At 41.5% G+C, this 27,168-nt stretch overlaps 3 protein-coding genes across 3 annotated transcripts in view; 1 reads left to right on the top strand and 2 right to left on the bottom strand.

The window, feature by feature from the left end:
* Nucleotides 1–13,739, bottom strand: part of LOC146483421 (uncharacterized) — a 203,206-nt gene extending 189,467 nt beyond the window's left edge. Inside the window, exons 1-2 of the mRNA XM_085105653.1 lie at nucleotides 13,563–13,739; nucleotides 12,780–13,132 (exon numbers count right to left, since the gene is read on the bottom strand). Coding sequence (XP_084961779.1) covers nucleotides 12,780–13,132; nucleotides 13,563–13,641 — 432 coding nt within the window. The 5' untranslated portion in view covers nucleotides 13,642–13,739. The remainder of the gene's footprint in view (nucleotides 1–12,779; nucleotides 13,133–13,562) is intronic.
* Nucleotides 13,740–18,370: 4,631 nt separating this feature from the next.
* LOC146483419 (uncharacterized) overlaps nucleotides 18,371–27,168 on the bottom strand; it is a 22,995-nt gene continuing 14,197 nt past the window's right edge. Inside the window, exons 5-6 of the mRNA XM_085105667.1 lie at nucleotides 22,814–23,332; nucleotides 18,371–19,823 (exon numbers count right to left, since the gene is read on the bottom strand). Coding sequence (XP_084961793.1) covers nucleotides 19,612–19,823; nucleotides 22,814–23,332 — 731 coding nt within the window. The 3' untranslated portion in view covers nucleotides 18,371–19,611. The remainder of the gene's footprint in view (nucleotides 19,824–22,813; nucleotides 23,333–27,168) is intronic.
* On the top strand, nucleotides 23,687–24,516 carry LOC146483420 (uncharacterized). Its single transcript, XM_085105581.1, has one exon. It carries the CDS (start codon nucleotides 23,815–23,817, stop codon nucleotides 24,514–24,516), a length of 702 nt encoding a protein of 233 aa, XP_084961707.1. The 5' UTR covers nucleotides 23,687–23,814.

Here is a 27,168-nt window from a genome sequence, read left to right as displayed (position 1 = left end):
GGATTAAACAGCAACACAGAGTAGACCAACTTGTGTGCGCTTTTCTTGCCTTCGAAACCGTTGGGCGACATAACATGGTGTCAGAAGACTTATAAAACGGCCTAAACACTACAACTGGCGGACCTTTCTTCGTGACTGCAGAAGTTATAGTCCTCCGTCAGATAGTTTTTATTGCGATGCCGACAGGTGGGATTAGCGCGAGCGCAATCGATGACTCAGGAGCCGCAGCTGATTAGCTTTCACTGCAGGTAAAACCCTGAAACCATTCGAATTAACCAAATTCGAGGAATAGCCTCGTTCGAAAAAAACGTTTCGAGCGCCACCATGTTGTGTCGGGCATTCAAAGCCAAGAACAGGCATTACAGGTGAATGCCTTTCTTTATGCCATGGATGGCGATGCTGAAGACACCATGGCAAGCTTCACTTTTACGGAAGAGGCTTTCGCAGACAAGTACGACGCCGTTAAAGCGAAATTCGAGAATCATTTCATTGCAAAGAGGAATGTTATTCATGAGCGAGCTAAATTCAATCAACGCGTGCAAGGTCCAGGCGAGCCCGTAGCGAGATAATTTTATTACTGATCTTTATCGTTTGGCCGAGTTTTGTGCATATGGATCTCTGCAAATCGCTACTCACAGGACGGCCGTTAATCCCACGTTAAGAAACAGAACTTTTGATTGGCGCTTATGAAAACGGTTTGCCACAACAAAGGTTCACGACGGTAAGATGGCCAAACAAAGTTTATTGAAGAGAAGCGGTAGCGACGTTAACCATGCTTGGAAGTGAAGCGATGTGTAGCGAGATGATAACAAAGCGGTTATGAAAAACTAAGAAGTAAATACAACGAAAACTATAATTAGACTAAATACCGAAACTATTATACTTAGGAAACAAGCGTGAAAACTAGTTTGGCGCGTAATTTGACTGACAGGCCCATCACTTTAAGTGTACTTAGAATTTTAAATTAGAACGCTTATCAGTGTAAGTAAGCATATCGCCTTGAAAGTATATTCGAGCTCTTTGCGTACTTAAGGTCTAGTTACTTGAAGAGGGTAATCTTTATTGAGGAATGCCAATGTCACAAAAAGTGGTTTACATAAGTGCCCTCTTATAACTAGTATGAAACCACCTATTAGCTTTATCGTTAGTAGTAACGAAGAAGCCTTGCTGTTCCTTAATATTCTTTAGCCTTTTTTCTTTGAGAATGGTTTGTACTCTCAAGAAAACTGCAACGGCTTTCTTTAAGCGATACCAGTCGGAAAAATGCTGCAATAGCTACGATACGGTGGCTACAAGTGCTGGATCGGTGATCACTATACCAAAGTTTCTTGACTTCTGGATCTTCGGTTGAAAGTTCTCCAAATGTCGAAGGTTGTACTGCCATTCTTTCTCCGGTAGCCATAGAAACTCCGCTCCTCTTAACCAGCGCTGTTGTTCTATCATTGTTTTGGCACCTAGGCCTCGGGAAGCATCATCAGCAGGAATTTCTTTCGTTTCCACATATCTCCACTGGCTAGGGTTAGAAAAATTGCGTATTAGTTGGACTGGTCGTTGCCGATGTATCGCAACACGCTGGTAGAATCGGTGTGGTACTGTACGGTATCAGGCTTACGGTCGAGCTCCCTCTTCATCATTTCGCCGAGGCGTACGAAGACTGCTTTGATCGGGGCGAGCCGTGCTTTTCCAATCATAAAGGAGCAATGTATGCGACCTTCGTTGACACAAAGACGCTGGTCCACCACTGACGGTATCCCACTGAGCTTGCGTCTGAGAAAACGCGAAGCTGTCTAGTCTTCACCTGTCCGAAGTCTGATGGTTTCCCACAGCGAGGGACGATCATGCGATCGAGAAGTGGGCGTTCATTTCGCCAATTTTCCCAGCGTTTAAAGTAAAGATCGGGGAGCTCGTCATCCCATCCAAGCTTCTCTTCTCTACACAGCTACTGAAGCAGCTTCTTGGTAGTCAGAGGAAATGGCGCAGCAAAACAAAGAGGATCATCAGTGGAGGACACGGTCATTAGTATTCCTCTTCTCGTTAGTGGCTTCCCCTTGACGACAATGCGAAAGCCGAAGGTATCTGATTCAACACACCACTGTAAGCCGAGAGCACGTTCGACTGGCAGGTCATCGTAGTTGAGGTCCAGCGTTTTCACGTCTTTTGAATGCTCCTCTTCCGGAATTGATTTAAAGACGCTTCTACGGTTGCTGATAAACTTTGCGAGTCAAAATCCAATGTTTGCACACGCTTTACGAAAACCATCAATTTGATCTTGCCTTCAACTTCGGTACCGACTGATTGCAAGCAGTCATTCACGTATAAATTATTTCGTAGTAATTTCTTCTTCTTTTTCGTTTGCTGTGTTCCGTAAGGCGAAATTGGAACAGCTGGGCGAGAACCCAGCTCCAAAAGGGTGACCCGTCATTCTATATTCTGCGTTCAGGAGAAAACGCATGAAGTTGCGTTGGAAGACAGGAACCCTTACTTGGTAGAACTTGGCTTCGATGTCACCGATAAAGGTTATTGGCTTTTGTCTCAATCGAGTAAGGACGACAACCAGGGAATTTGTTTGGGTGGAATGTTGCTTGATGCCCTTTCGCGTATTCCACAAATTCTACCAAAGTCACCAAAGCCTGCAACGGTGTTGTCCTAACGTCTATTTCTGACTACGATTTCGCGCCATTTAGTTTGTAGATTGGCGAGAAGCTTAGAACTATGGTTTGCAAGTTTGGTGCGTGATCCAACACTGCCAAGTGCGCGATGGTCTTCGTAGCTTTATGGCATTTCGTTAAGAAGATCGAGAAACGTTTTAGCTCAGGGCCATCGTCAAACTTGAGAACTGGCCAACTTAAAGGCTTCTGCATGTAGGCTGTGGAGACCTGAAAGGCGTTGCCGTACTCCTCTTCCAGTAGTCTTCGGGCTTCTTTATAACCTTCGTCAGGCGCGATATGGAGGTATCCGCCGATCAGTTCCTTGGGTTCGCCTATCAGGTGCTGGTGGAGCTAATAGAGCCTGTCTGCGTTGCTTATTACTTTTAACTGAACGTGCGCGTCGAAAGCCATGATAAACGATTTGTCCTCAGGCTGAGGAAGAGTCCTTGCTGTGGTGAGCTGGTGTTGCGAGGATACCATCATTTGTATCTGCTCTTGCCGCATCATAAAGACTTCCTCTTGAAGTTTTTAGTCACGTCCTTGTTGCATGGAATTTTCGTCACACCGTTCGATTTTAATTCCGTGAGGAAGGGACAAAAACACTGGAGCATAAGGGTCTAATGGGGAGGGCTGCTCAAAGTTTTCACTCTCTGTCTTGAAGTTATCTGGTCTTTGTGGCCCGGCAGAAACGGTAAGGACGACATTTCACGTTTTGGTTCTGGTAACGTTGCCGGTCCTGACGGAGATGGCGTTACATGTTGCCCCAACGACGGCGTTACATCGCGTGGCAGAGTTGGTAGTGTTACCAGAAGAGTAGGTGGTATTTTTTTGGCACGGTTTTCGTTGATGTTCCTATCATTGTCTTGTTGTTCTATTTCGGCGAGAACACGTTCCCTCGCTCGAGCTTTAGCAATTTCTAGGTCACGACGGTATTCTTCCTCAGCAACCTTAAATTCAAGTCTCTGTTTTAGCATGGAGCGTGCTGCAATTAATTCTTCAGCTTTGGCCTTCTCTTTTTCTCGCGACAAGAGATTATTGAGGAACGTGACTTGTGTGAATGACGACAGGAAAGGTTATCATATTAATCGCTGAGGCGTTGTTCACACGCAGTTATTCAATTAACTTCCATTTTGTGGTACTCGAAAATGTCACTTTTTTTGACCCAAAATGCGCCCAGACTTCTTCTTTATCTTCCGGCGATGTCAGCGCCTAAAGGTACTCGTTTTGATAATCTTCAAAGCGTTGACATAATCTGTCCAGTTCCGTTAACTGATACTTCTCGACCTCCAGGTTGTTCTCATTGTTCATTGTTTATTATTCTTTTGCGGGTAACCGCCGATAAAGCGTTCGTTTGTTTTTTGTTTTAGTCGCCGAACGTTTTTTTATTCACCTTTCTCTGTTAATTTTCTAATCCTACTAGATTATCCGTGCAGATCGTTGTCGGCGTTTTCAGCGTTTTCGGCGAATGTTTTTGATATCTCTTAATCTTCTAATTCATCGTTCTCGAGTTCCGCTTTGTCATCGGTATTTCGAAGCGTGACGTCGGCAGTTTTAATCAATGTTCCTTTGTGCACGTGCTTTCGTTCGATGTCATATAGACGTTACGTTTCGTTAGGGTGCTTCAATGAAATTGAGACGAACCAAGCGATTTGAACGTTGCGTTAAATGGCACGCTCTAAAATTCACATATCGAAGGCTAGAATTTTGCGAAATGATTGTGAGTGCAGATCGTTAAGCCGCCGTTACACGTTGAAACTTTTAGCTGAAACTTGTGTGCAACGGCGCTGCGAAACAAGTTTCAGCAGGCGTTGCACCGTGTAACATGGTCGGTTTCGTGAAACTTTTTCGAACTTCCGTTGCGAGACAAGTTTCACGAAAAGTAGAACCGCTTTCTACTTCTGCAACGGCTCGCAACGGTCGCAGTGGTGAAAAAACAAGAGTTTCACCGTGTAACACCACTTCGTGAAACTGGTCTCGTTCACCGTTGCACACAAGTTTCAGCTAAAAGTTTCAACGTGTAACGGCGGCTTTACTCACAGGTCGGTCGTGAAACATGTACAGAAAACGGTTTGCCACAACAAAGGTTCACGACGATAAGATGACCAAACAAAGTTTATTGAAGAGAAGAGGTAGATACGTTAACAATGCTTGGAAGTGAGGCGATGTGTAGCGAGGCGATAACAAAGCGGTTTTGAAAAACTAAGAAGTAAATACAGCGAAAACTATAATCAGACTAAATAATAAAATTATTACAAACTTAAGAAACAAACGTGAAAACTTCATTAAACTGATACAAAATGGGCATTAAAAGCAGTAGCATTGATAAAGTAAAGTGACTTACTTCTGTGTCTGCGTTAAGGATTTTACAGTGTTGACCTTGACACGTTGGTTAGAACTGAAATTTTTCCTGAACACGCTCGAAGAAAAGCTAACTAACTACATTGCACTATAGATGGAATATTTGAATGCATTGTTTTGTTGCTTGTACGTGGTCAAACATATCCATTGGTTTGACCACAGAAACGTAAACTTACTGAAAACTGAAACTGACCGGAACTGTCGAGTGTCGTATTATATTATGCATACGTTAGTACTGATCTTTTATTGATTGACATCTTGATATCGGATAACTGAAATGACACGGTGATTATGCAAGACCTTTTAGAGGAGATCGGTGGAGTGAATGCAATAGAGAATAAAACGTGGAATTGACTAGCGAGTATTGAGTGTACTTTCAATTCGGTACAAAACTCCAAAGTCTATAAAAGAAATATAAAAACCAGAAAAATAATTTGACAGCAACAGAAAATGATCCGCGACCACTTGGCTGTTGGCATAAGGAACGAGATTAATGCAAGTTCAACTCCAGAAAGTGCCGTTCATCAAGCCAGACAAAGCGAGAGCATCAAGACACAATAAGGAGTAGTGCGATTCAGCCAGATTCAAGGAAACATAACAAGCCTTACAGCTACTCAGGTAATAGCTAAAAAAACAGACGCCTGGTAAGCCGAAGCAGCCCAGCACTTGTAGCGGAATGAAAACAAGAGTGGAAAGCCTGGAATACGAACGCTCGGATGCGAAAGATGCGGAATTGATAAAACAACAACCACAGACAAGCATGCCCAGCCAAAGATGCGAGATGCAACAAGTGTTATAAACAAGGTCACTTCGCGAGATGCTGTCGGGCTCGAAATACAGCGAACCATATCAGTCAAGTAGAAGTAGCGGAAAGGTCTAGTTCAGATGACGGAAATTGTCTCGGAGAAGTCACCTCCAACGAGCAGAAGCCATGGACCGCCGACGTCATGGTCAATACGCATTGCGTGACATTTCAGTTGGATTCTGGCGCCAACGTTATTGTATTCACCAGTAATGTTTACTGCGAGTTCTCGGACAAACCGCTTCTGCTGAAGACTTCCAAGAAGTTGTACGGTGCCTGCAGGTATAAGTTCAAGTGCAACGGAGAGTATGAAGCCTTGATAAAGGTTAACAATAAGTTCTGGAACGAGAGGATTTACCGGTTCTGGATGACTTGGATCGCCCCTTGCTCAGGTTCGAACATCCTGTCAACAGCTTGGAGTTATCACGAAAATAGATGAAGTTCTTTCGCCAGAGAGGAACTGATTACATGAAGAAGACCACCCTAAGCTCTTCAAAGGACTTGGTTGTATTCCCGAAGAATACGAGATAAAGCTTCGTGACAACGCACAGCCGATTAACCTTACGACGCCACCTAGAATCCCCATACCACTGCTCCCCAGAGTTAAGACGGCATTGAAGCGAATAGAAGATATGGGCGTTATCGAGAGAGTGGACAAACCTGCAGAATGGTGTAGTTGTCGTTCCTAAGAAGAATAACAAGGTGAGGGTATGTGGAGACTTTTTTCAGCTTAACAAGGCAGTGCGGCGAGACAATCACGCAATGCCCACCACGGAACAGACTGTTTGCCAAACTAGCTGGTGCCAAGATTGTCACGAAGTTGGATGCCAACTCTGGGTTTTGGCAGGAAAATTGAGTTCCATATCGAAATTGCTTACCACCTTCATCACGCCCTGGGGACGATATTGTTACAAGCGACTCCCATTTAGAACTCTTCGGCACCAGAACATTTTCAGAACGTCATGCAGGAAATCCTGGCAGGACTTGAAGATGTGGATTGTCAAATGGACGACATTCTTGTGTTCGGTGAGTCTTACGATCAGCATGACCAGCGTGTAGAAGCAGTCTTCACTCGTTTAGAGGAGAATGGCGTGACACTTAACCTTGAGAAGTGCGAATTTGCCAAGGAGAAAGTTGCGTTCCTGGGTTACGTAAGTCGATGCAATCAGGCAGATGAAAGCTCCAGCTGATTTCTCGCAACTTAGGCGATTCCTGGGAATGGTAAACCGAATGGGCAAGTACATACCCAACCTAGCTCAGACCAGCAAGCCTCTGAGAGACCTACTCAGTAAAGATATTACCTTTATCAGGGACACAGCACAAAATAATGCCTTTGAAGAATTCAAACAGCAGTTGGTTTCAACACCAGTTCTGGTGATCTATGACCCACACTTAGCGACAAAAGTTCCAGCAGACGCATCTTCGTATGGAATTGGAGCTGTATTGGCCCAAAAACAACCAGATGGTAACTGAGAGCCGGTAGCGCTCATCTCAAGAGAACTAATCAGCACGGAACAACGATATGCTCAGATTGTGAAAGAAGCTTTGGCTACCGCTTGGGCATGCGAGAGACTAGCAGATTACTTGGTTGGTAATACGTTTCATGTCGAAACAGATCACAAACCTCTTATCCTGCTACTTGGCTCCGAGAACCTCGATGAAATGCCCCCAAGAATACTAAGAGTGCGAATACGCCTCTTATGGTTTGACTCAACGATCTCCCATGTGCCAGGTAAACATTTGATAGCAGCCGATGCCCTGTCACGAGCACCCTCCCAGTACACGTCTATTCCGAAGATAAAGGAAGAGATAGACCTCTATGTCGAAAGTGTCCTGCTTCAGCTGCCCGCCTCTAATTAGCCTGCGAGCAAGCTCTCTTGGGGTGGGGGGCGGGAGGGGGGAAAGAGGAGAGAGCTTGCAACGATGTCTCAGGAATTTTCATTTCTGCGTTGAATTTTTCAACGCAAAATGCTTATTGGTGGATATTGAATTTGGTGCTTACGTCATTGCTCTTCGCGTGCGTCGTGTTGACAACACAAAAATGGTGGCGGTGTTTCTATTTCAGCTCTTTGTGAAGGTTGCGAGAATTTCTCTAAATAAATTGGGTTTTCTCTGGAATTAAAATCCAAGCAAAGTCAAGCTGCCAATGCTTTACTTCAAAGTAGCGACGTTCTTGCAGTTTTACCTACGAGATTTGGGACAAGTTTGATATAATTTCAACCTTTTGCAGCAATTGAAAGTCTTAAGTCTAACATCAAACAATGTTAGTTGTTTGCCCATTGCAAAGTATCATTATCGATTACTTGATCGCAGAAGCAAGAAGAATGGGGATGCCTGCCGCTTCGATTGCCGATATTTCAGATGGAGAGTCAAGGTCGGCCAAATTTAAGCTTTTGTTTGGTGTTTGGCTCAGCCGAAAAAAATTGAACATCTTTCAGCTTACGCCACAAATTAAAGCTTTCTGAATACATTGACTCAATTCTGAGTGCTTTGGCACGGCGTTATCAGCAAACTGCCAGTTTTTTAGGGCAAAAGAAGCGCAATGTTTTCCTTTTGATCTGGCACTCTCACGTCTGCTTTGCTACTTGTTCACAACATCACAAATTTCACACGAGTTGAGTGTTCCAATGAAACCACATTGTCGGTATTGAGAATCTCGGAGACCCGGCTGCAAAATTGAGATCCTTCCGATTTTCTTGCACTGCTTCTTTTTTTCCTGACCGGACCGTGTCAAGTTTTCGACATTTTTTATGTCCAGGGGTTTTGTTGCGTTGACGCTGCAGTCGGCAAGATTCGCTTGACCCTTGGGACGACATTTGTGACCTCGACCTTTTTGTCAATCAGCTTTTAGTCTGCTCACAATTAATTAAAATTTGATTAAAATCCTTCACTAAATTTTCTGATTTTTGTGGCACTCGGTAGGCATACTCGTTCAGAGAAACTATAGTTTTTGTCAGCAAGGATTCCTGTGTATCTGATAACATTGTACCTTTCACGTGTTTGTTTACGTTTGCTATCGTTTCCGGTTTGCGCTGATTGGCCAAATTCTGACAGCTAGGACAGCAGGGAGCCGCGGGGAGTATTGGGGGCGGCATTCAAATTCCTGAGACATCGTTGCAAGCTCTCTCCTCTTTCTCCCTCCCGCCCCCCACCCCCAAGAGAGCTTGCTCGCAGGCTAGCCTCTAATAAGCGTCCGAGAAAAATCTCCGCGCAACAAAAGGAAGATCCGGTATGAAGGAAGCTCATGGAGTACTGCGAGGAAGGATGGCCAGACACGCATAAGCTCCCTAATTCGCTTAACCCGTATTGGAGCTCAAGAGGTAAAATTCCATTGTACTAGGAATCATTCTCAAAGGCTCTAGACCTATTATCCCCTCAAGTGTGAGACTGGAAATCCTGGAGAGAATTCGCGAAGGACACCAAGGAATTGCAAAGTGCAAACGAGGAGTCAAGGACTCAGTTTGGTGGCCTGGATTGAACAAACAGCTGGCAGATATGGTCACGAACTGCCGCAAATGCATCGAGCAAAGGAAGCCCAACCGAGTTCCGGTGATACCCTCATCCTGAGAGACCATGGCAAGTTCTGGGAACCGATCTGTTTAGCCTGAATGGACGGATATACCTTAGCTTCTTGTGGTGGACTACTTCTCACGTTATATAGAAGTTTCACCTTTGCTGTCATCCCAGAAGTCTAGTGACACAATACGCGCACTTAAGTCCATTTTTACAAGACACGGAATTCCAGAGACACTGAGATCTGACAATGGACCACAGTTCGTCTCAACTGAATTTGATAAGTTCGCAGAGAAGTACTCATTCAAGCACGTAAATTCAATCTCAAAGATGCCCCAGGCGAGTGGCGAAGCTGGGCGTGCCGTGTAGACGGTGAAAAAATGCCCTTAATATGGAGCGACACCATTGGAAAACGGGTACAGCCCTTCAGAACGTCTCTTCCGGAGAAAGATCCAAACCACAGCTCCTATGTTCTCCGATCACCTGAGACAATCATAGCCCAGTCAGGAGAAAGTTCGCGAACATGAGCAAGAGATGAAGTTTAAAAAAAAAAAACCGGTACAACTCTAGTCATCCGTGCACTGAACTCCCCACCCTAAAACTGGGCGACCATGTGTGGGCTTTCGATCAGAAAACACCTGCAAATGTCACAGAAAAGGCTGAAACACCAAGGTCCTACGTGGTGGAAACCGAAAGTGGCAGTCCTATCACAAGGAATCGTCGACACCTTGTTCCCATCCCGGAAAGCACCAGCAAGATGGACAAGTCACCTCCAAAACCAGTGGAAAGTCACCCTGCGGCTTCCGTTAGTGAAAGTGGCACTCTGACGCTGCAAAGACCACCAGATCTGGACGAGTCATGAAGCCTCCTATCAAGTTTAACCTATAGCTTATTTTAATGGACGTGTCAGAACATTTCAAAGAATCGAACTTGACTACAGTTGTGTTTCACTTCATAGCTTTTGATTATTTAGTAACTCAAAAAGGGGAGATGTTATTTAACGCAATCAATGTCGCTTATAGAGAGTTCTTTAAACCTAGCTGATCTTGTAACTATTCGGATGGATTAAGCAGCAACACATAGTAGAACAACTTGTGTGCGCTTTTCTTGCCTTCAAAACTGACCGGCGACATAGCAGTTCCAAGCAGATCGAATCGAGAAAAAACAGTTCTTTGTTCAAAAAGTGCGCCATCTTCAAACGTCAGAATTGTATCGAGCATGCTCAGCGCGTTTAAAATGACTCGTCTCTGCCTGCACGCGAACCTTCTTTGCTGCCTCGTTTTTCGACAGCAAGGGAAGATCATTCCTTTTCTCAAATTTTATGCTATGTTTTCTAAATACTTCTTAGCTAAGATAAATCAAAACCTGATCAGGAAAAACAAAGAAAATGTCTTCGATTGTAGCGAGGGTTCGTTGTATCATATATCGGGGTTCCTTCCATGCATTTTAATATAACTGGGTTCAAGAATACCATTCGTCAAACCGCGGGCGTCGTTATATCGAGGTTCTACTCTACATAGCATAGCACAGCAAAGCGGACTAGAAAAACACGTGCTGGCACTGAAGACCGGAGCGACCCGGATTAGGAAAACAGGGCAGTCGCTAGAACTGAGGCGCCCGGCTGGCTGAAGAGACGAAGTGTAGTCCTTGGTGAATTATTTTTAAAAATCACAATTAAAAGTTCCGCCGCTCTTTCGTTTTTCTAAAAATTAGAAAAGTTGAATTTACGGCTACACGCTCGCTTCAGCCCCTTCCCCTCCCCCCCCCCCCCCCCTTCCCTTCCACCTCTAGAATCAAAATGAGAATTACTCAGTTATTCTAACCTTCCTGAAAATAAATGTTTCTATCGTCTTTCGTAAAGTATAATAATCATGTCGCAATTCGCTTTTTATCTTGTGTGTGTGTGTCTATTGACTATTTGAAGAAAGCGACCTTCGAGGGTAAGATGTCAAATTGAAATATAAGTGATGAAATATAAGCGATGTTTTAAGAAAATTATTTGACATCGGATTTCAATACAATCCCTGTTATCACAAGACGTGTTTGCCTACTCGTCAAAATGGCGTCGAAAACCGAGATAAGGCCTTTTGTTGATGTCTGTCATCTACTGTTATGACGGGCGCTTAAAATCTGGCAGCAAAATATATTATGTAGATTGAGTACCACAGTATAAATATTAGAAACTGACCCACTGTGTATATTAGAAACTGACCCACTGTGGTACTTCAAACTTTGAATTATGAAGTGGTATTGTAAAGCAACTGAACTATTAAATATTTGCCTTTGAAATTTGTCGTTGAGAACAAAAAATGTTGACTTTAGGTTAATGGATTTGTGGTTTACGTGACGGTTATCGTGACAGCGAGCCTATCGAACCAACTCAACTGATACCCTGCCACCTTTTATTCTGGATTTTTGGGCCAAAACAAAAATGCCACTTTGAGGGAGTGAAAAGGAAGGATTAAGCTTATTTATTCTCCAGAAAAAATATGTTTGGACAGATGTAGAAATGGACTCTAATTTCAATTTGACTTCTAACCTCGAAGGTCGTTATCTTCAACTAGTCTTGTAGCACATTAAAAATACGAATTTTTGGACATGATTTTTTTTATTTTACAAAAGAAAGATGATAGAAACGTTCACTTTCACGTGGGATAGAATAAGGGGAGTAGTTCTCTTTGTTGTGTGCGAGCTTGCTAACGTTGCAAAATTTCCCCGTTTGTGATGTTTGAAAATAGTTCACCAAAAGGGGACATTTCGGTGAAACAAAATGAAATCTGAAATTTCGCTTCTGTCGTCGGACATTTTATATTTAGAGTCAGGAGTTTGCCCCCAAGACTCTCGGAAACATGTCTGGCGATTGCTCAACCTATATAATTCATAACACGGGTATGGATTCAAAAGAACAAATGTGAAAATGGTATGAATTTTAGAGAACAGGACTGAAAAGGGAAAATTACGTATTTTTGTTTCAAATAGGGTCTGGGTTTGTAGAACCGAACTACACACGCCCCCCACCACAAATTCCAAGTAGTAGCCTCCATTCCGGTGTTGAACAGCCGACAAGAAATTGCCGTTACTTTCCACGCACTTGTCTCCAGGGAAAAAATCCTCCACCCTTTCATTTTGTTTTAATTGTTTTAAATGATCTTTTCTTGCCCGTCTGATTAGAGGACCCTTCTGTAAATCACTATTTTTTTATCAGTGAAGTTGGCATCCTCATTAAAGTTTATCATCATTCATTCATTCATTCATTCATTCATTCATTCATTCATTCATTCATTCATTCATTCATTCATTCATTCATTCATTCATTCATTTATTCATTCATTCAACAATTGCCGATAAATCTAGCCCTCTGGAAGTTGATCCTTGTCATATCACTCTAGAAGCTGTTTTAGTTTCCCTTTTTCTTTTGGTAACTGAAATTAAAATTTTGATCAGAAACTTGGACTAACCTGTGGGAAGTCAATCTTTTTGCACTGTGTTCCAGTTGTCCAAGAGTTCAATGCAGTAGTTCCTACTTGAGCCCCAGAAGGAACAGATTGGACCGCGATCCAGTTCACTTCCGCAGTTCCATTGGAACCGTCACCGTATTCGGAAATACAGGTTGTGAATTGATTTGTATCCTCCGATCCCACCCAAATTGCAGCACCATTACCACGAAATGGGTTTTTGACTGAATGCCCAAATGACGCGAACACTTTAACTTCCTTTCCGCCAAAAGGCTGCGCGAAAGAGACCTTGTGGCAAGCAAATAGTCCTGGGTTGGCTGTTGTCACGTTGACTTTTCCTGTCTTGAATTTAACCGCTGGGGATAAAGAAAGAAAAGGAAATAAGTTCAGTAATGGCGGTTTGTGTTTGGTCTTTTGTCTCTCGCTAAAATGCGTATCAGTTACATTTTGCGCAATTATTCAAGTGTAGTTTCCTCCATTAATCTGCGACCCAAACCTAAATCTTTGTCAAACTCACCAGCTGGAAATTAAAGGCCTTATACGCTGTAGCCAAGGATCATCATTTCATTATCAAAGAGGCAAATACAATGCTTAGACCTAGGGTAAAATGGATGAAATTGTTTTGTGTAGTAGTTTCCTGCATGTTTGGACACGACTGCGCCCCACCCCCAAATTTTTGCCGATCTGTGGAAGGCCAGTTTGACAACGAATTAAAAAACCAATTAACAATCTGATAACAAAATATCCTATCATAGAACAAAAAAGACACAAGTTGATTGCAGGTACCTTCAGTGCTTTGCGCTAACAGCACCAGGGTGAATAGAATACGGCAAAACCGCAACGGGAGATGGTACTCTTCAGACATCTTGCATCAACTGAAGATAAAGCTTCCCTTTATGGATATTATATCAATGGCAGTACGTGTTGAACATTTTTACCTGTCAGAGCATGCAGTGGTAAAATGCCAACAGTTACCTAAGGGGTAATCGAAAACCTAGGAGTGTTGTGTGGGTGGGGGAGAAGAGGTGGTCGGTTTTGGGAGTAAAGATAAGCCTTCAGGTTCGAAAAAGGTACCTACCCATGCCAAGTGTGAGCACCCCACCCCCCTCTCCTCCTCTCACCTTTAAAAACTGATTAATAAACACCCACCGTCTTACGTCTCAGTTTACTTGGTTTCCAGACTTGACGCATTTATCCGATCCAAGGTCGTGCCAATGGTATTTCTAGCAGATAGGTTCTGTAAGTAGTTAAAACCCAAAACACGCAAAGCCTAACGAACAAATTAAACGACGTTTCCGTGTCGTGATGACAGCGTTGTTTAGGATGGTATTTGTTTCGAAGGCATTTCCTCGTAGACCAGCTATATCCAACCAAAACGTATGTTTGACCGTTTGACGGAAAGCTATCTTGTTGACTTTCAATTTATATGTAATAACACGTCTATTGTCTTATTGCTCAAGGTCATGAAAACAGATAGTCTATAAATTCACAATCATGGTTACCCTTCACGGGGCGACCCTAAACGCCGAAACGGTGGAACAATGGAACGGTGGAATGTCGGAAAATCACTCCAAATGCTTAAAGATGGAACGACGGATTAAAGAGCGTCAATTAATTTTTTTATTGTGGTTGATTGCCATGGCAATGGATGAGAAATAACTACAGTCCGCTGGATGCAGATCTTCCCAGTTACAATATCTCTAACAAACTAAATAGAAACAAACATAATATTATACATTGCACGCAAAAATGATTTTTGAGCATTGATTTAATTTCCGGGGCAGATATATCCATGAGAAAAAAAAATAAACACGCAAAAAAAACAGGGTGGGTGAGCTTAATTTAGATCTCTCTCACTTACACACACGAATGGAAGATTGTTTCACTTTGTTCGACCATGTGTATTATGCGAATGCTATACGAAAATAAGTGCTCAGCAGTTGAAATCTTAAGGACAACAACTTTTTCTGCAACAACAACAAGAAGCAGGTATTTATCCTTTTCCTTTTTTTTCGGCAGTGGTAGGGGAAGGGGAGCGATTCTGTGGCTTTTTGCATTTGGGCGATTTTTCGTTGCAAATATTTTCCTTGATGTGATGTGTCTAATATTTATAGATTATTTGGGGATATTTTTCGCCGCTCCGTCTTTTAGGATTTGAGGTGATTTAATGCCTTTGCTCTGTTCCGTCATTGCCCGTTCATCTATTAGCACTCGGATTTGGGGTCATGATTTTCCGCCATTCCACCGATGTCCCACCGAAGAACGATGATGTGCCGTCCTTCCTGAGCAACTCACTCTCGGAGATGTTTATTTATTGAGACACAGGCCTTCGTTGAAAACAAAGTTGAATTCAAATCGGGCGCCATTTCTGCCGCGGACTAACCTACAAACTCACCCACCCCCTCCCGGGTAATTGCAGTTTTGTACTAGCCAGCCGCACTTGACGCAAGAAACGTCTCTGGCTGGTACAAACACTTTCCTGTGAAGAGGTGTGTGTTTTTTGTTGCCAGCCAAAGGTTTCACGTGGACCCCACCTTTCAGGCAAATTTTAGTACTCATACCTAAGTTTGACCGTGAGTTTTTCATGACATTCCAGCGAAACGGCTAGTACGCGGCAGAAATGGCGCCCGATTTGAATTCAACCTTTTAGAAATCACTGGAAACAAGGAAACACCAGCAAAAATGCGCTTTAAAATATTTTTCATATTATCTATCCCACGTTAATTCGGATAATATGGGGGGAACTCTAAGCCGTGAAAGGTTTTTGTACCAGGAGAGTTGACAAGGGCATACATACTTTATGTTATCACTTCATCCTCGCAAGTGAAGTAAACAACTTTCTCCGGGACGAAGTTACTACAGATGGGCTCCGTCAAGGGGGCCGGGGACATACTCCCCTTTACTTGCTATATGTATATGCGGCGGCGCAAAAACGTACGCTTTTTTGAGCCGTTTTGGTTTGAAAATTTGTGTGAATGTTAAAGATTGAAACGGGTGTGGATTCTAGAGCCCAGGTCTGGAAAAGGGTATCGAAAAGTTACTTTCCGAGGAGAAACCCAGTGGTAGAACAACATCAAAATTTTCTTTGTTCGCTTTGAAAAGCTAAACTAAAGTGAATAACATGTAAAAGACACGGAACGGCAACAAATGTGTGGAACAGGAGCCAGACTTACATACTCGGTAAGACGTACCGCTCTCCTGTAGGATGCGATAACTATGCATGATACACGGGAAAATATAGGGTACATTTACCTTCGCCTGTTGCTTAGTAATTTCACTATCCGACTGGTGAGCGGAAGGCTTTACGCTTGAGCCCAGTGGTCAAACGTCTGACGGGTGCGCATGCGCACCCTTTTTGTTGATAGGAAACTGCCGCGAAATGTAAATCAATTTTTTAAAATTTGGTTTCCAGTTTTCTATCTTTTACAATTCTCTTGAAATTCTAAACAAAATGGCTTTAGACAGATATTTAACAATAGAAAAGACGATAACATACGGCGTTTTAATGTTATCCTGACATCAGTCCATAGAAGAGAAACCTGAATAAAAATAAAGTTAATTAACTCTAAACTGCCAAAATTTCAATTATCACTCACCCTCTTTGGTATCTAAAAAGACTGAAATCGTTGTTTTGTGTATTATGTACTTAAAAATGAAATTAGGATGATATGAAAGCGTCGTAACTTTTCGCTTATTTGTTTTGTTAATTATCATTCTAGTCAGAGAAAGCAAGCAACATTTTTGCTGCAATAAAACGCTATTTTTCATAATTTATTTTGTTAAATTTGGCTTTAGTTTAACACTTTCCATTAGCAAAATAATAATTAATGAAAATAATTCACATTTAAAAAGCGCCAACAGTCCACTTATTGTCCATGGCACTTAACAATAAGTAACAGAACAAGCATTAAAATAAAAAAGACTACTTAAAATAACAGATTAATATGATAAAATTTTAAAAAATTAAGGACGGTGCCTACTATTGTTACTGCGCATACGTTTGCGCATCTCGTGATTCTCGGGTTTCCTATAGGTGGTGCTAAATAATACCGGAATATTTTTGCGCGGTTTAAAACTATGACGAGAAAGCAGAAGTTTGCAAGTGCTCTTAGTATCAAAAAAATAATTAGGCGTAACCATACATTTTTCAGCGATAATAAAGCTTCAATTTGGAAAAAAAAATGCCATACACTGCTTTGTATTTTGCCGCTTTTTAAAATAATTGTTGCTTAATTATCTCTCTGAAATGCAGCCTTTGCTAAAATCTGCTTTTCTCGCATAGTCATAAACCGCACAAAAATACTTCGGTATTAGTAGGCGCCGTCCTTTAAACCTCCTTAGAGAGATGAGTCTGAAACATAATTATAAATGAAGCCACTGATGGCTATTTCCTTACATTAATTTGTAATTAAATAATAAGTATGCACAAGAGAGAACGCACAAGAGAGGAAAAATGTTTAAAAAAGGTGCGTAAAACTTGGATTGTTTCCTCTCTTGTCAAGAAAGTGTGAGCTTTCATCCTCTCTTGGTATGCACGTCAACTTGGCCTACCCAAGTTCATGCTGTATGTCATGCATCCTTGAATAAGCGCCCCTTCAGCCCCTTGGTTTCATGAAAACTAAAATAGCAATTATCCGCCACCAATAAATTGAATGATAGGCAATTTTTACGATGAGCTTAATTACCTTACTACAACTAACAAATTCCTCTTCGTTTTTCCTTTGTTAGTTAAATTGAGGTAACAATATTCCTACTGAATTTGCAACAGAGAACAACAAAGAGAACGATTCTGGTAGTTGAAGTAAATGACGCCATCGTGGAAATGGTCTATTGTCGTCAACTTAAGCCTGTTTCCTTCAAAGGACAAAATGTGAAATTTGAAATTAGCGCCAGGGTGATTGTTTGATGAAATTCTTGTATACACTCACCGCCAAATGAATAACGCAAATAAGACAGTTATAGGACGCCTTTCTGTTTTATAAAACTAAAAAACAACGACAGGCCAACTTTTCTTAAGGACGAGCTGTTTGCTTTTGCGTTGCGTTGCTTTTCTCTATGTTTTGTCGTTTAATATTCCTCCGTACTTGTCATTCCGTTTCCCACTGAACTCTGACCTGACACAGGTATAGGCCCTTTAGAGATACGTCACGTCATGTGACCTACTCTTCACTTATTTATGAGGTACAACTTTAAGAATATGTGAAATAAAAATAACATTTCAGATTTAGCAAAGTGGACGAGTTTGAAGCCTTTGGCTTTAAAACTCAGTTTTTATGATGTCTTGGATGTTCAAAAATTGTGTGGAAAAACAGTTGCTGGCAAGATTGAGCAAATATTTAGTTCACATTCTTTAAAATTCGAAAAAATTCAAGCCACCATGGCAGCCAATCTTAAACGTTAGGGTCCTGACGTTTGGAAATTTTGCTGATATTGTCATTGCTATTCTTTTCAAAGATATAGCCAATAATATTTAAAAATAACGAAAATTCGATCACGGGGTCCTAGTAGTAGTAGTAGATTTTTTGCATTGTTGACACAGAATAAGCAAACAAGGGAATATGGTTTATTTACACTAACAAAATGGTGGCGCTTTTAATAATAATAATAATAAATAAGATCTTTCAACAGGGAGCCCACGTCACAAAATGTGGTTTTCAGTGAGGCCCTGCATAAATCTAACGTAAGAATACAAAAAAAGAAAATACAAATATAGCTATCTAAAAATAAGGAGTAAAAAGGGTAAGATCGATAAAAGAGTCTACATGTTTCTAATAAGACGTCTAAAAACTAAAAAATTGGAAATGTTCCTAATGCCGTCTGGGAGAGCGTTCCAGTTCTGGTTATTTTTATTTTTTTATTTATTTATTTTTTTTTTATTGCTAATGATTATAAAAACTGTCCAATCAATTTCTCAAAGTCAAATTGGAACAAAAGCTGATATGGTGATTTTTCAATTAGGCTCTGAAGGATAGGAAAACGGAAAACAAGGGAAATAGATTATTTATTTCTACCTTCTGAGTAAAGTAATATTTTAATTGAAACGGCTAGGTCAATATGAAACAAACTATTTTACTTTAACTATGTTTAAAAACGCAAATATTGCATGAACCAACCATGAGTCGATTTCCCTTCCGAACAAGTCTTGACTATTTTTCATTACCAACTGATTGATCAGCAAATGGGTGCAAGTCGTAAACACAGTAAAGCAAACTAGAAACTAAAACTAATTAGTAACATAAAATCTAGTTATTTCGTTATCAAAAGATGAAGAAAATATCGTAGTTATTACGCTTCATTTGTCGTGATAACCTGCTTCCGCCAAATTCTTTTCCTTACGGAAATTCGCTCTCTCAGACGGTTCCTCGTTTAGCCAGATTTCTTATATCCTTTGGTGCTCTTCATCAGTCACACGAATTCCTTTCAACATTCTAAAACGATCTCCATTGCCTTTGTTGCCTAACGATACATCGCTATCACAGGAACAATCGACAACACACTTGTATATTACAAACCGGTTACTTTCCAGTAGTTATACCTTTTCACAGTTGATTATTTTGTATAAAATCATTTGGGTAACTCATTACAAGAAAAAGCTACAGCAACGCTTTTTATATAATATTGTTGTATTATGTCTACAAAAATGGGCATGGTTGCATTTTAAATGCATATTTTGGGCTCTTAATTCGACTTACTGAGCATGCACCATCTAGATCAATGTTATTATCACCTGACCATGTCCAGCTGTGTTATAGCAACATTCGTTCTGTTGTTTTTTTCCTGCATTGTAAGATCCCCCCCCTCCCCCACAAGAGTCATATCCACCATTCCCGCTACTTCATCCAGAGTAGCCTCCGCCGCCTCCTCCACCACCACCAAATCCGTAAGCACCACCTCCTCCTCCAAACCCTCCAACAGCATTGTAATGCTTGGCTCTTCCACCCACTCCACCCTGAAGAAATCCTTTGCCGCCTTCTCCGCCAGTACCCATGGTACCACCGAACTGTGTTGAACTTCTTCCACTGGAGTAAAAACCACCACCACCACCACCTAAAAGGAAGAATGGACACAGTTATTTCTAAAAAAAAAAATAATTAATTAAATAAACGATATTTTAAGAAGATGACTAGGGTAATTACTTTTTATGATGTTACACAGGATGACTTTTTTTCCTGAAACGTGATTAGTTAATTAAGATCAGGTTAATAGAGCTTGTCAATTATGAGTTACACTAAGTAAATTCCCGTTTCCTTTGGTTTGGTGACTCGCTCAGCTAGGTTATTGGGCGAACAAAATTTACGCCAAACCTAACCTTAAACCAAAACCCAATGGTGTATCGTGCACACGTTTTCTCGCTCATGACGCCATTTAAGTACATTAATTTGAATTCTTATTGCTTCATTGTGTGGTTTGTATTTGTTGTGATTGGCCGGCCAGAGTGATTACTTTGCTTTGATTTCGCGGATAGAGGTATATGTTTCTCTCAAGCAGCCGCGTCTCTGTAACTTACTGTTTGGGTGAATCTTTGTCCACGAAAAACATAATCTGACAACACAAAAGCCAATACTCATGCTTAAACGTAACGGACGCGCTAATTCTTGGTGGATGATTCCAGTAACACAATATCCCTCACTAGCATGTGGTTTCTCGAATCATACTTAACTTTTTCAAGGCTTACCTAGAAAATGCATTTTTTAAAGACGATATAGAAGGCAACATGCCCAAACCTAAAATATTCCAACTTCTTTGTGTCTTTCGTTGTTCCTGACTAACCTTACTGAGCTAAACAATACGCTTTAGCTTGCAATGGCTGGAATGTATGTGATCCCGTCCTTAAGGTGGTCTTCCACTCAAAGAGTTAATTTCTTTAGAAAAGAACTTTGCCGGAAACGTTTACCATCACTTTATAGGGATTCACGCCCTGGCTTCAAAATGAGTCTTATCAGGTCACATGTCATAATAGTTAATGATTAACCAGCCTTCTAAGTAAAAAATAGGGCTGTTGATTACAAGAACGATATCTAACTAACGCACGGTTGGATAAGTATGAAATCAACTTAGATCTGTCCACTGATGAATATTTTTAGGCCATAAACCTCGAAAATTAAGCAGCTTGGCCTCTTTAGAATTTATTTTATTATTTTTTCTCAGAAAGTGAGGTAGAAGGAAATAAAAAAGAGGGTAAGGATTTCTTAAGGATAAGGGAACGGATTCTAGACAGCTCATCCGTCGCTCATTATCCTAAAACGTTTGTCAAATTCAAGTTGCCACACTAAAATACAAGCTGAACGGTAATTTAATGCAAAATCCATCGTTTCTGTACGATTTCGGTCATGTTTTGTCGGTTAAAACGCTGACCTCAGGACTTTCTCCTCAGTCAGGTTTTTCTCCGCAGTAGTACCAGATGTCATTTCACAGAGAGGCGTGGGGGAGAATGTTCTTATTGACGCTTGTTTGTGATCATTTAATAAAGGTAAACAACTGTTGCTATGGCCGTTGCTATGGAAAAAGTTGCATACTGCTGATTAGATTCCTTAAATCTCGCTGCTTTAATGCTGGAAATCGAGTAAGATTATTTCAAGACAGCATTCCCAAGTGTTTAAAGGTTACAATTTTGCTATTTTTAAAAAAGTGGCTTTCCAACCTAACTTCACTTTTTTGAGTAGAAGACCACCTTAGATGAGAAAATTGAAATCCTATGGACGCTCGGCTAATACTAAAATTCATGGCTTCCTTCTACTATTAAGTCTATTTTATCCAATTGTTGATAATTGTTTGTAAAACTGGCGGAACGTCAAGAAAGTTTCTTTTTCTTCTTTAACAATAATAATAGCTTGGTTACATTGGGGGTGGGGAGGGCGGGGGGGTAGTTGCCATGGTAGAAATTGTGTGTTACGGCTTGTTACGGAGTATTCTGGGCGTCCTGGGTGCCAGAGACTTTTCTTAAACGGTTTCCGGTTCCCGTAGAGGTAAAAATAATTGACAAGTAACTTTTCATTGGCCGAATTTCACAAATAAAATGAGTAAGCGGACGAAAATTGGCCCCAGTTATAAAAATCTGTGGCAGAGCTACAGATATTGTTGAATCAAGCCGATTTTATCCCACGCTCTACAAACAGAAATAGAACTTACGAATGTTTGGTTTTATCAACAGAGTTAATAAGGTGATTTGGCGACCGTCAAGAAATTCGCGTGCTGACGTTTCGAGCGTTACCTGTTCGTCAGAGCGAATCCGACGAAAGCCTAAAAGTAGAAACGTCAACACTCGAATCTCTTTATGATGGCAAAATCACCTTATTAACTCGGTTGATAAAACCAAACATTTCTTTCTACTCCCCCACCGACGTAGCACCGCAGTTCCTTTAGAGACTAATCCTTTGAACTATTTGAAAATGAACCCCCCCCCCCCCCCCCCGATTATTCAGTTGTAACGAATAATAAATTGCCCCATGCGACTGAACCTACTGATCGGGCCCATTAATCGGTACACGCGGATTGGCCTATACTGTCTTTGTTATGACCGGCACAAAAAGCTCGGGCATCGGCCGGGCTTGGCGCAAAATTAACGTCGGCTGGTCCCAAGTCCTCGCGCGAGAAAAGGAGCCATGAAGTTTTCGAGTTTCGACAGTAATGTAGACAATCAGGAGGCTAAGTTTAGCTTGAGACAGAAGCTTCCTTCACAGAGTATAAAATCACATATTACCAAAAAAAAAAGGTTTTTATTTATAATTATAAAGTCTGCATTTAACTCTTCTTTAAATGAACCAGGTTATATGATGGTCTTCAATCAAACTAAAAATGCATTTTAACGCGGCTAACTACACCCTCAGTGTAAAATAAATTGTAGCTAAACAATTGAGCTCAACGATTTTAATTTACCTAGTCACAAAGTAAGCACGGTTTTCCCAAAAATAAACAAGGAAATCCCCAAACATAATAAACTGCTGCATATGGGCAGGTAGACTAATTATAGGAAGTCAATCAAAGACAAAATCTGTCTACACAAAAATTGAGTGTACTGCCATACAATGCAATCTTACCTGAGTAACTACTGTCAGCTGTGTTAGCTCCGTGTCCACTGCTCCCACCCGACCATGACTTGTACCCAGCTCTCCCTGATGTTGAGGTAGAGGCATCGCACTCTGTATGTCTTGAATAAGCAGTTTGAATGCCTCCTCCTCCTCCAGCTATTATCATTGGAGTGTTGCTTGCTCTCACTACAAAGGTCCCACCGCCGCCCCCAGAAGTCTCACCGTTCCTATTAGTTCCACCTTCTTGCCCAACAAGAATCTGAATTGTTTCTCCTTTTGATAACCGAAAGGTACCGATCATTCTAGCACCTCTTCCTCGATACCGACGGCTATTACTGCGTATATCATATCCGCCTGTAGCTCCTACTGCTTCGATTTTGTAGTCACCTGTGTACGGAACAATCCATCGTTGTATACCGCTGACCACAGTAACTTGACCGTCGTGATCCTGGCCGCTGTAGTGACTGCCGAGTGATGTTGGACCCAGTCTCCCACTCTCACCGAGGCTTGTGAAGACAGCCTTGAATGCTGGTAATTAAAACATAATAACAGTTGTAACAGAGGTAAAAAAAATACCTATGGTGCCAATGCTGCTATTGCTGCAAGCTGCACATCAAGCATAACAGCCACTGTTAGTAGCTGCAGGGCTCTAGAAAGTTCGCGCTCCGTAGTAATTTGAATAAAGAGGACAAAATGATTGTGATTGAATAAATAAATGATTTGAATAAATGAAAATTATTAAATAAAATATTAAAACATTAAAAAAGTAATAGGTTTTCGAAAAAGTGAGTTATGCTTATCTTCTTTTGATGATGATGATGATGATGATGATGATGATGATGATACTAAAACACTAAATGTATTCATCATGGGTTACGTAACCTCATTTTTGGGTGTTTGTGACACTTTGTCACAATGCTTCATTAGCGGGGCGTCGGGTATATATATGCTGAGGCCTCGATTTGTATTCATTCGAGTCATACGACCGCACTCAGTTCGCCCTCTAAATTATGTCTGACACCGAAAACGTCGATGAACCAAATGTCGAGGTTCCTCGTGGCGACGCTTCGCAGCAGATTTCTACTCCGCCTTCTACGTCTGAGCAGTCTACTGATTTAGCCTCGACGTTCGCTTTCTTTAAAGATTATTTTGACAAGAAGTTGACCGCGTTGAAGAGAGACATCCAGGAAGATTCCTTAAGTAACAGCGACTCTATTGCTAAGAAGCTGAAAGAAGAGTCCAAAATTTCCCTCAAGTTTGAAGGGAACAAAAAGCAGTTCTACTTCAATTCTGGCCTTGCGGAGAAGGTTCAATCGGCTTCCACCGCTCTAGGTAAAAGGAAACTTGAAGTCGTTCGCAGTTGCCTAGAAGAATTGGATTCTGACATCAAGAAACGCAACAAGCTTATCAGATTGGCAGATAAATCCGCCGCTGGTTGGGATTTGGTTAACGAGTATCTATCTGACGAATTGGCTAGTGGATCGGAGGACGAGAAGCGTATTCGGCGTGCAGAGCAGAGAGCCCTTCGCAAACGTAAAGATCGTCAACAGCAGAAAGGGAAGTCCGCAGTCAAGCAAAGCCAACCTTCTGCCACCACCACTTCATTTGCTGGCCAGCGTCTTTTCAACTTTGCTTCCACTTCTCGTGCTTATACGTCTGTTAGCAAAGCAAAGCCTGGTGATATTTGTTTCGCCTGCGGTCAGAATTTTTAAGAGAGATTGATTCTAGTTCATTAGTCGATTTCGATTACGATCGCAATCTATTTGAATACGAACAGAATTCTGTATTGCCTGTACTCAAGGGCAGACTTAAGGCTAAGCTTGATTATTGGTATACCATTGGCGCTAATAACTTTGTTACTGATACTATTAAGTTCGGTTATCGCATCCCTTTTATTAGTACCCCTTGCAGGGCGTTTTTGAATAACAATAAGTCAGCTTCGGATAATGCGTCTTTTGTCGAGTCGGCTATATCTGAATTAGTTGGTAATCACTCGGTTGTTGAGGTGCCTTTTGTCCCACATGTTGTTAACCCGCTCTCTGTGTCAATCCAATCGTCAGGCAAGAAAAGGCTTATTCTTGATTTGAGACATGTCAACCAGTCTATTTGGAAGCAAAAGTTCAAGTGCGAAGATTGGAGGGTCTTGTTATCATATGTCAACAAGGGTGATTTCCTTTTCAGTTTTGATCTTAAGTCTGGCTATCACCATTTTGATATTTTCCCAGATCATCAGACATTTTTAGGATTTTCCTGGGTTTTTTCTGGTACTGTCTAATATTTTTGTTTTACAGTTCTACCTTTTGGGCTTAGTTCGGCCCCGTACATTTTTACCAAATGCCTCAGGCCGCTTGTTAAGTTTTGGAGGCTTAGTGGCATTAAGATAGTTGTGTTTCTCGATGACGGGTGTGGTAACGGTGAATCTATGCAAATTACTAAAGAGCACTCATTTTTTGTTCAGACATCGTTGAGTAATGCAGGGTTTGTTGCGAATTCCAGTAAATCACTTTGGGAGCCTACGCAGTCGCTTGTCTGATTGGGTTTGAACTGGAATCTTTTTTCTGGTTCGTTTTCTATTATCGACAGGCGTATTTCCAATTTCATTGCCCTTATAGAGAAATTCCCTCTATCTGCCCCGTATGTTACTGCTCGGGATTGTGCCTCGATCGCAGGCCACGTTATGTCAATGTCACCAGTATTGGGTAATTTGACTCGTCTTAAGACCCGTTTTTTTTTTGTACAAGGTTATAGAATCCAGATCTTCATGGGATTCCCTTTTCAATGTCGGGCATCATAACGATTGTCTTTCAGAAATATTTTTCTGGAAAAACAATATTGTTAGTCTTAATTCTAGAGCTATAGTGCCTTACCAGGCGCCTTTTTTGCTTAGTTTTTCAGACGCTAGTAACGTAGCCTGTGGCGCGTTCCTTGTTGGTACTGAGGAAGTATGTCATCGTATGTGGAGCCCATGTGAGGCTAAAAAGAGCTCTACATGGAGAGAGCTTAAAGCTGTACATTTTGCTTTAACGTCGTTCAAGAATTCGGTTCAGGGCAAGTCAGTTAAATGGCACTCTGACAATCAAGGGGCTGTTCGTATAGTTGAGATAGGGAGTCCTAACGCAGAATTGCATTCTATCGCGCTTGAGATTTTTGATTTCTGTCGGATTTTTCATGTTCAGTTTGTCCCTCAATGGGTTCCCAGAGAGCTTAATGTTTGTGCTGATGAGATTAGCAACATTATCGATGTCGACGATTGGTATACTACCCAGTGGTTTTTTGCCCATTTAGATCTAGTATGGGGCCCCCATACTGTTGATAGATTTGCTAATGCATCCAATGCCCATCTCCCTAGATTTAATTCTAGGTTTCGTGTACCGGGCACATAAGCTGTTGATGCTTTTTCAGTTTCGTGGACAGCAGAGAATAATTGGCTCGTTCCGCCGGTTCATTGTATCACAAGGGTTATCCAACATCTCCTTGCATGCCGCGCCTATGGGACTTTAGTGGTCCCTTACTGGCCGTCTAATGCTTTTTGGCCATTTCTATTTGCAAGCCCACTCCAGTATCAACCATACGTTGTTGAGTCCATTTACTTTCCAGATCCCTCGGGGATATTTGCCCTTGGCTGTTATAAGGATTCGCTTATTGGCTCTCATAAGTTAAACAGTGCAGTTCTGGCTGTCAGGTTTGACGCTAGCTGTTACGTTTCTTATTCTTAGGCATGGTGCCTTTATACCGAGTGGCTTCTGATTGCAGTGATTATGTTCTCACTGGTCAACGACTATCCTTAGGAGCTCAGAGAGTTTTTATTAGCTTGTTTCATGACTGTGTTTCGAATGAAACTAGTTTGCCAAGTGGCTTGTTTTCTACTTCATTGATTCAATTGTCGCCGAGTGGCGTTATGCAGAGTTGTAAAGAACTTTTATATTGCAAGTTATATATTTATTTTTGCAATGTTATCGTTGTTCTCACCGGTTTTGTCAGAGGGGCTTTGCAGCCTAGTTTTCAACATGTGGAAGACAGTCGCCTTAAGAGATTAAGTCAGGATCTCCCTGAAGTGCTGCTAAAGAGCAAAAGTGCTAACACCGCCAAGAAATATGAAAGAGGTTTCAATTCATGGAGGAAGTGGGCTTCTCAGTTCAAAGAGATTAAAATTTTTCCCGCTTCTAGTATTTATGTTTCTTTGTTTTTTCTTAGTCTGATTTATGAATCGGTTTCTTGTAGTATTATTGATGAAGTTCACTACGGGCTTAAGTGGTTTCATGATTTAGCGGGCCAACCCGACCCATGTAATTCACCTTTTGTTTCTCAATTTATAGAATCTGCCAAAAGGCTTCTCAGTGTTCCAGTCAAAAAGAAAGAACCAG

The sequence above is a fragment of the Pavona decussata genome, unplaced genomic scaffold (assembly GCF_977016875.1).
Source record: "Pavona decussata unplaced genomic scaffold, jaPavDecu1.1 SCAFFOLD_38, whole genome shotgun sequence".
Taxonomy (NCBI): domain Eukaryota; kingdom Metazoa; phylum Cnidaria; class Anthozoa; order Scleractinia; family Agariciidae; genus Pavona; species Pavona decussata.
The sequence above is the reverse complement of the archived record's forward strand: the minus strand, read 5'-3'. Positions and strand labels throughout refer to the sequence as shown.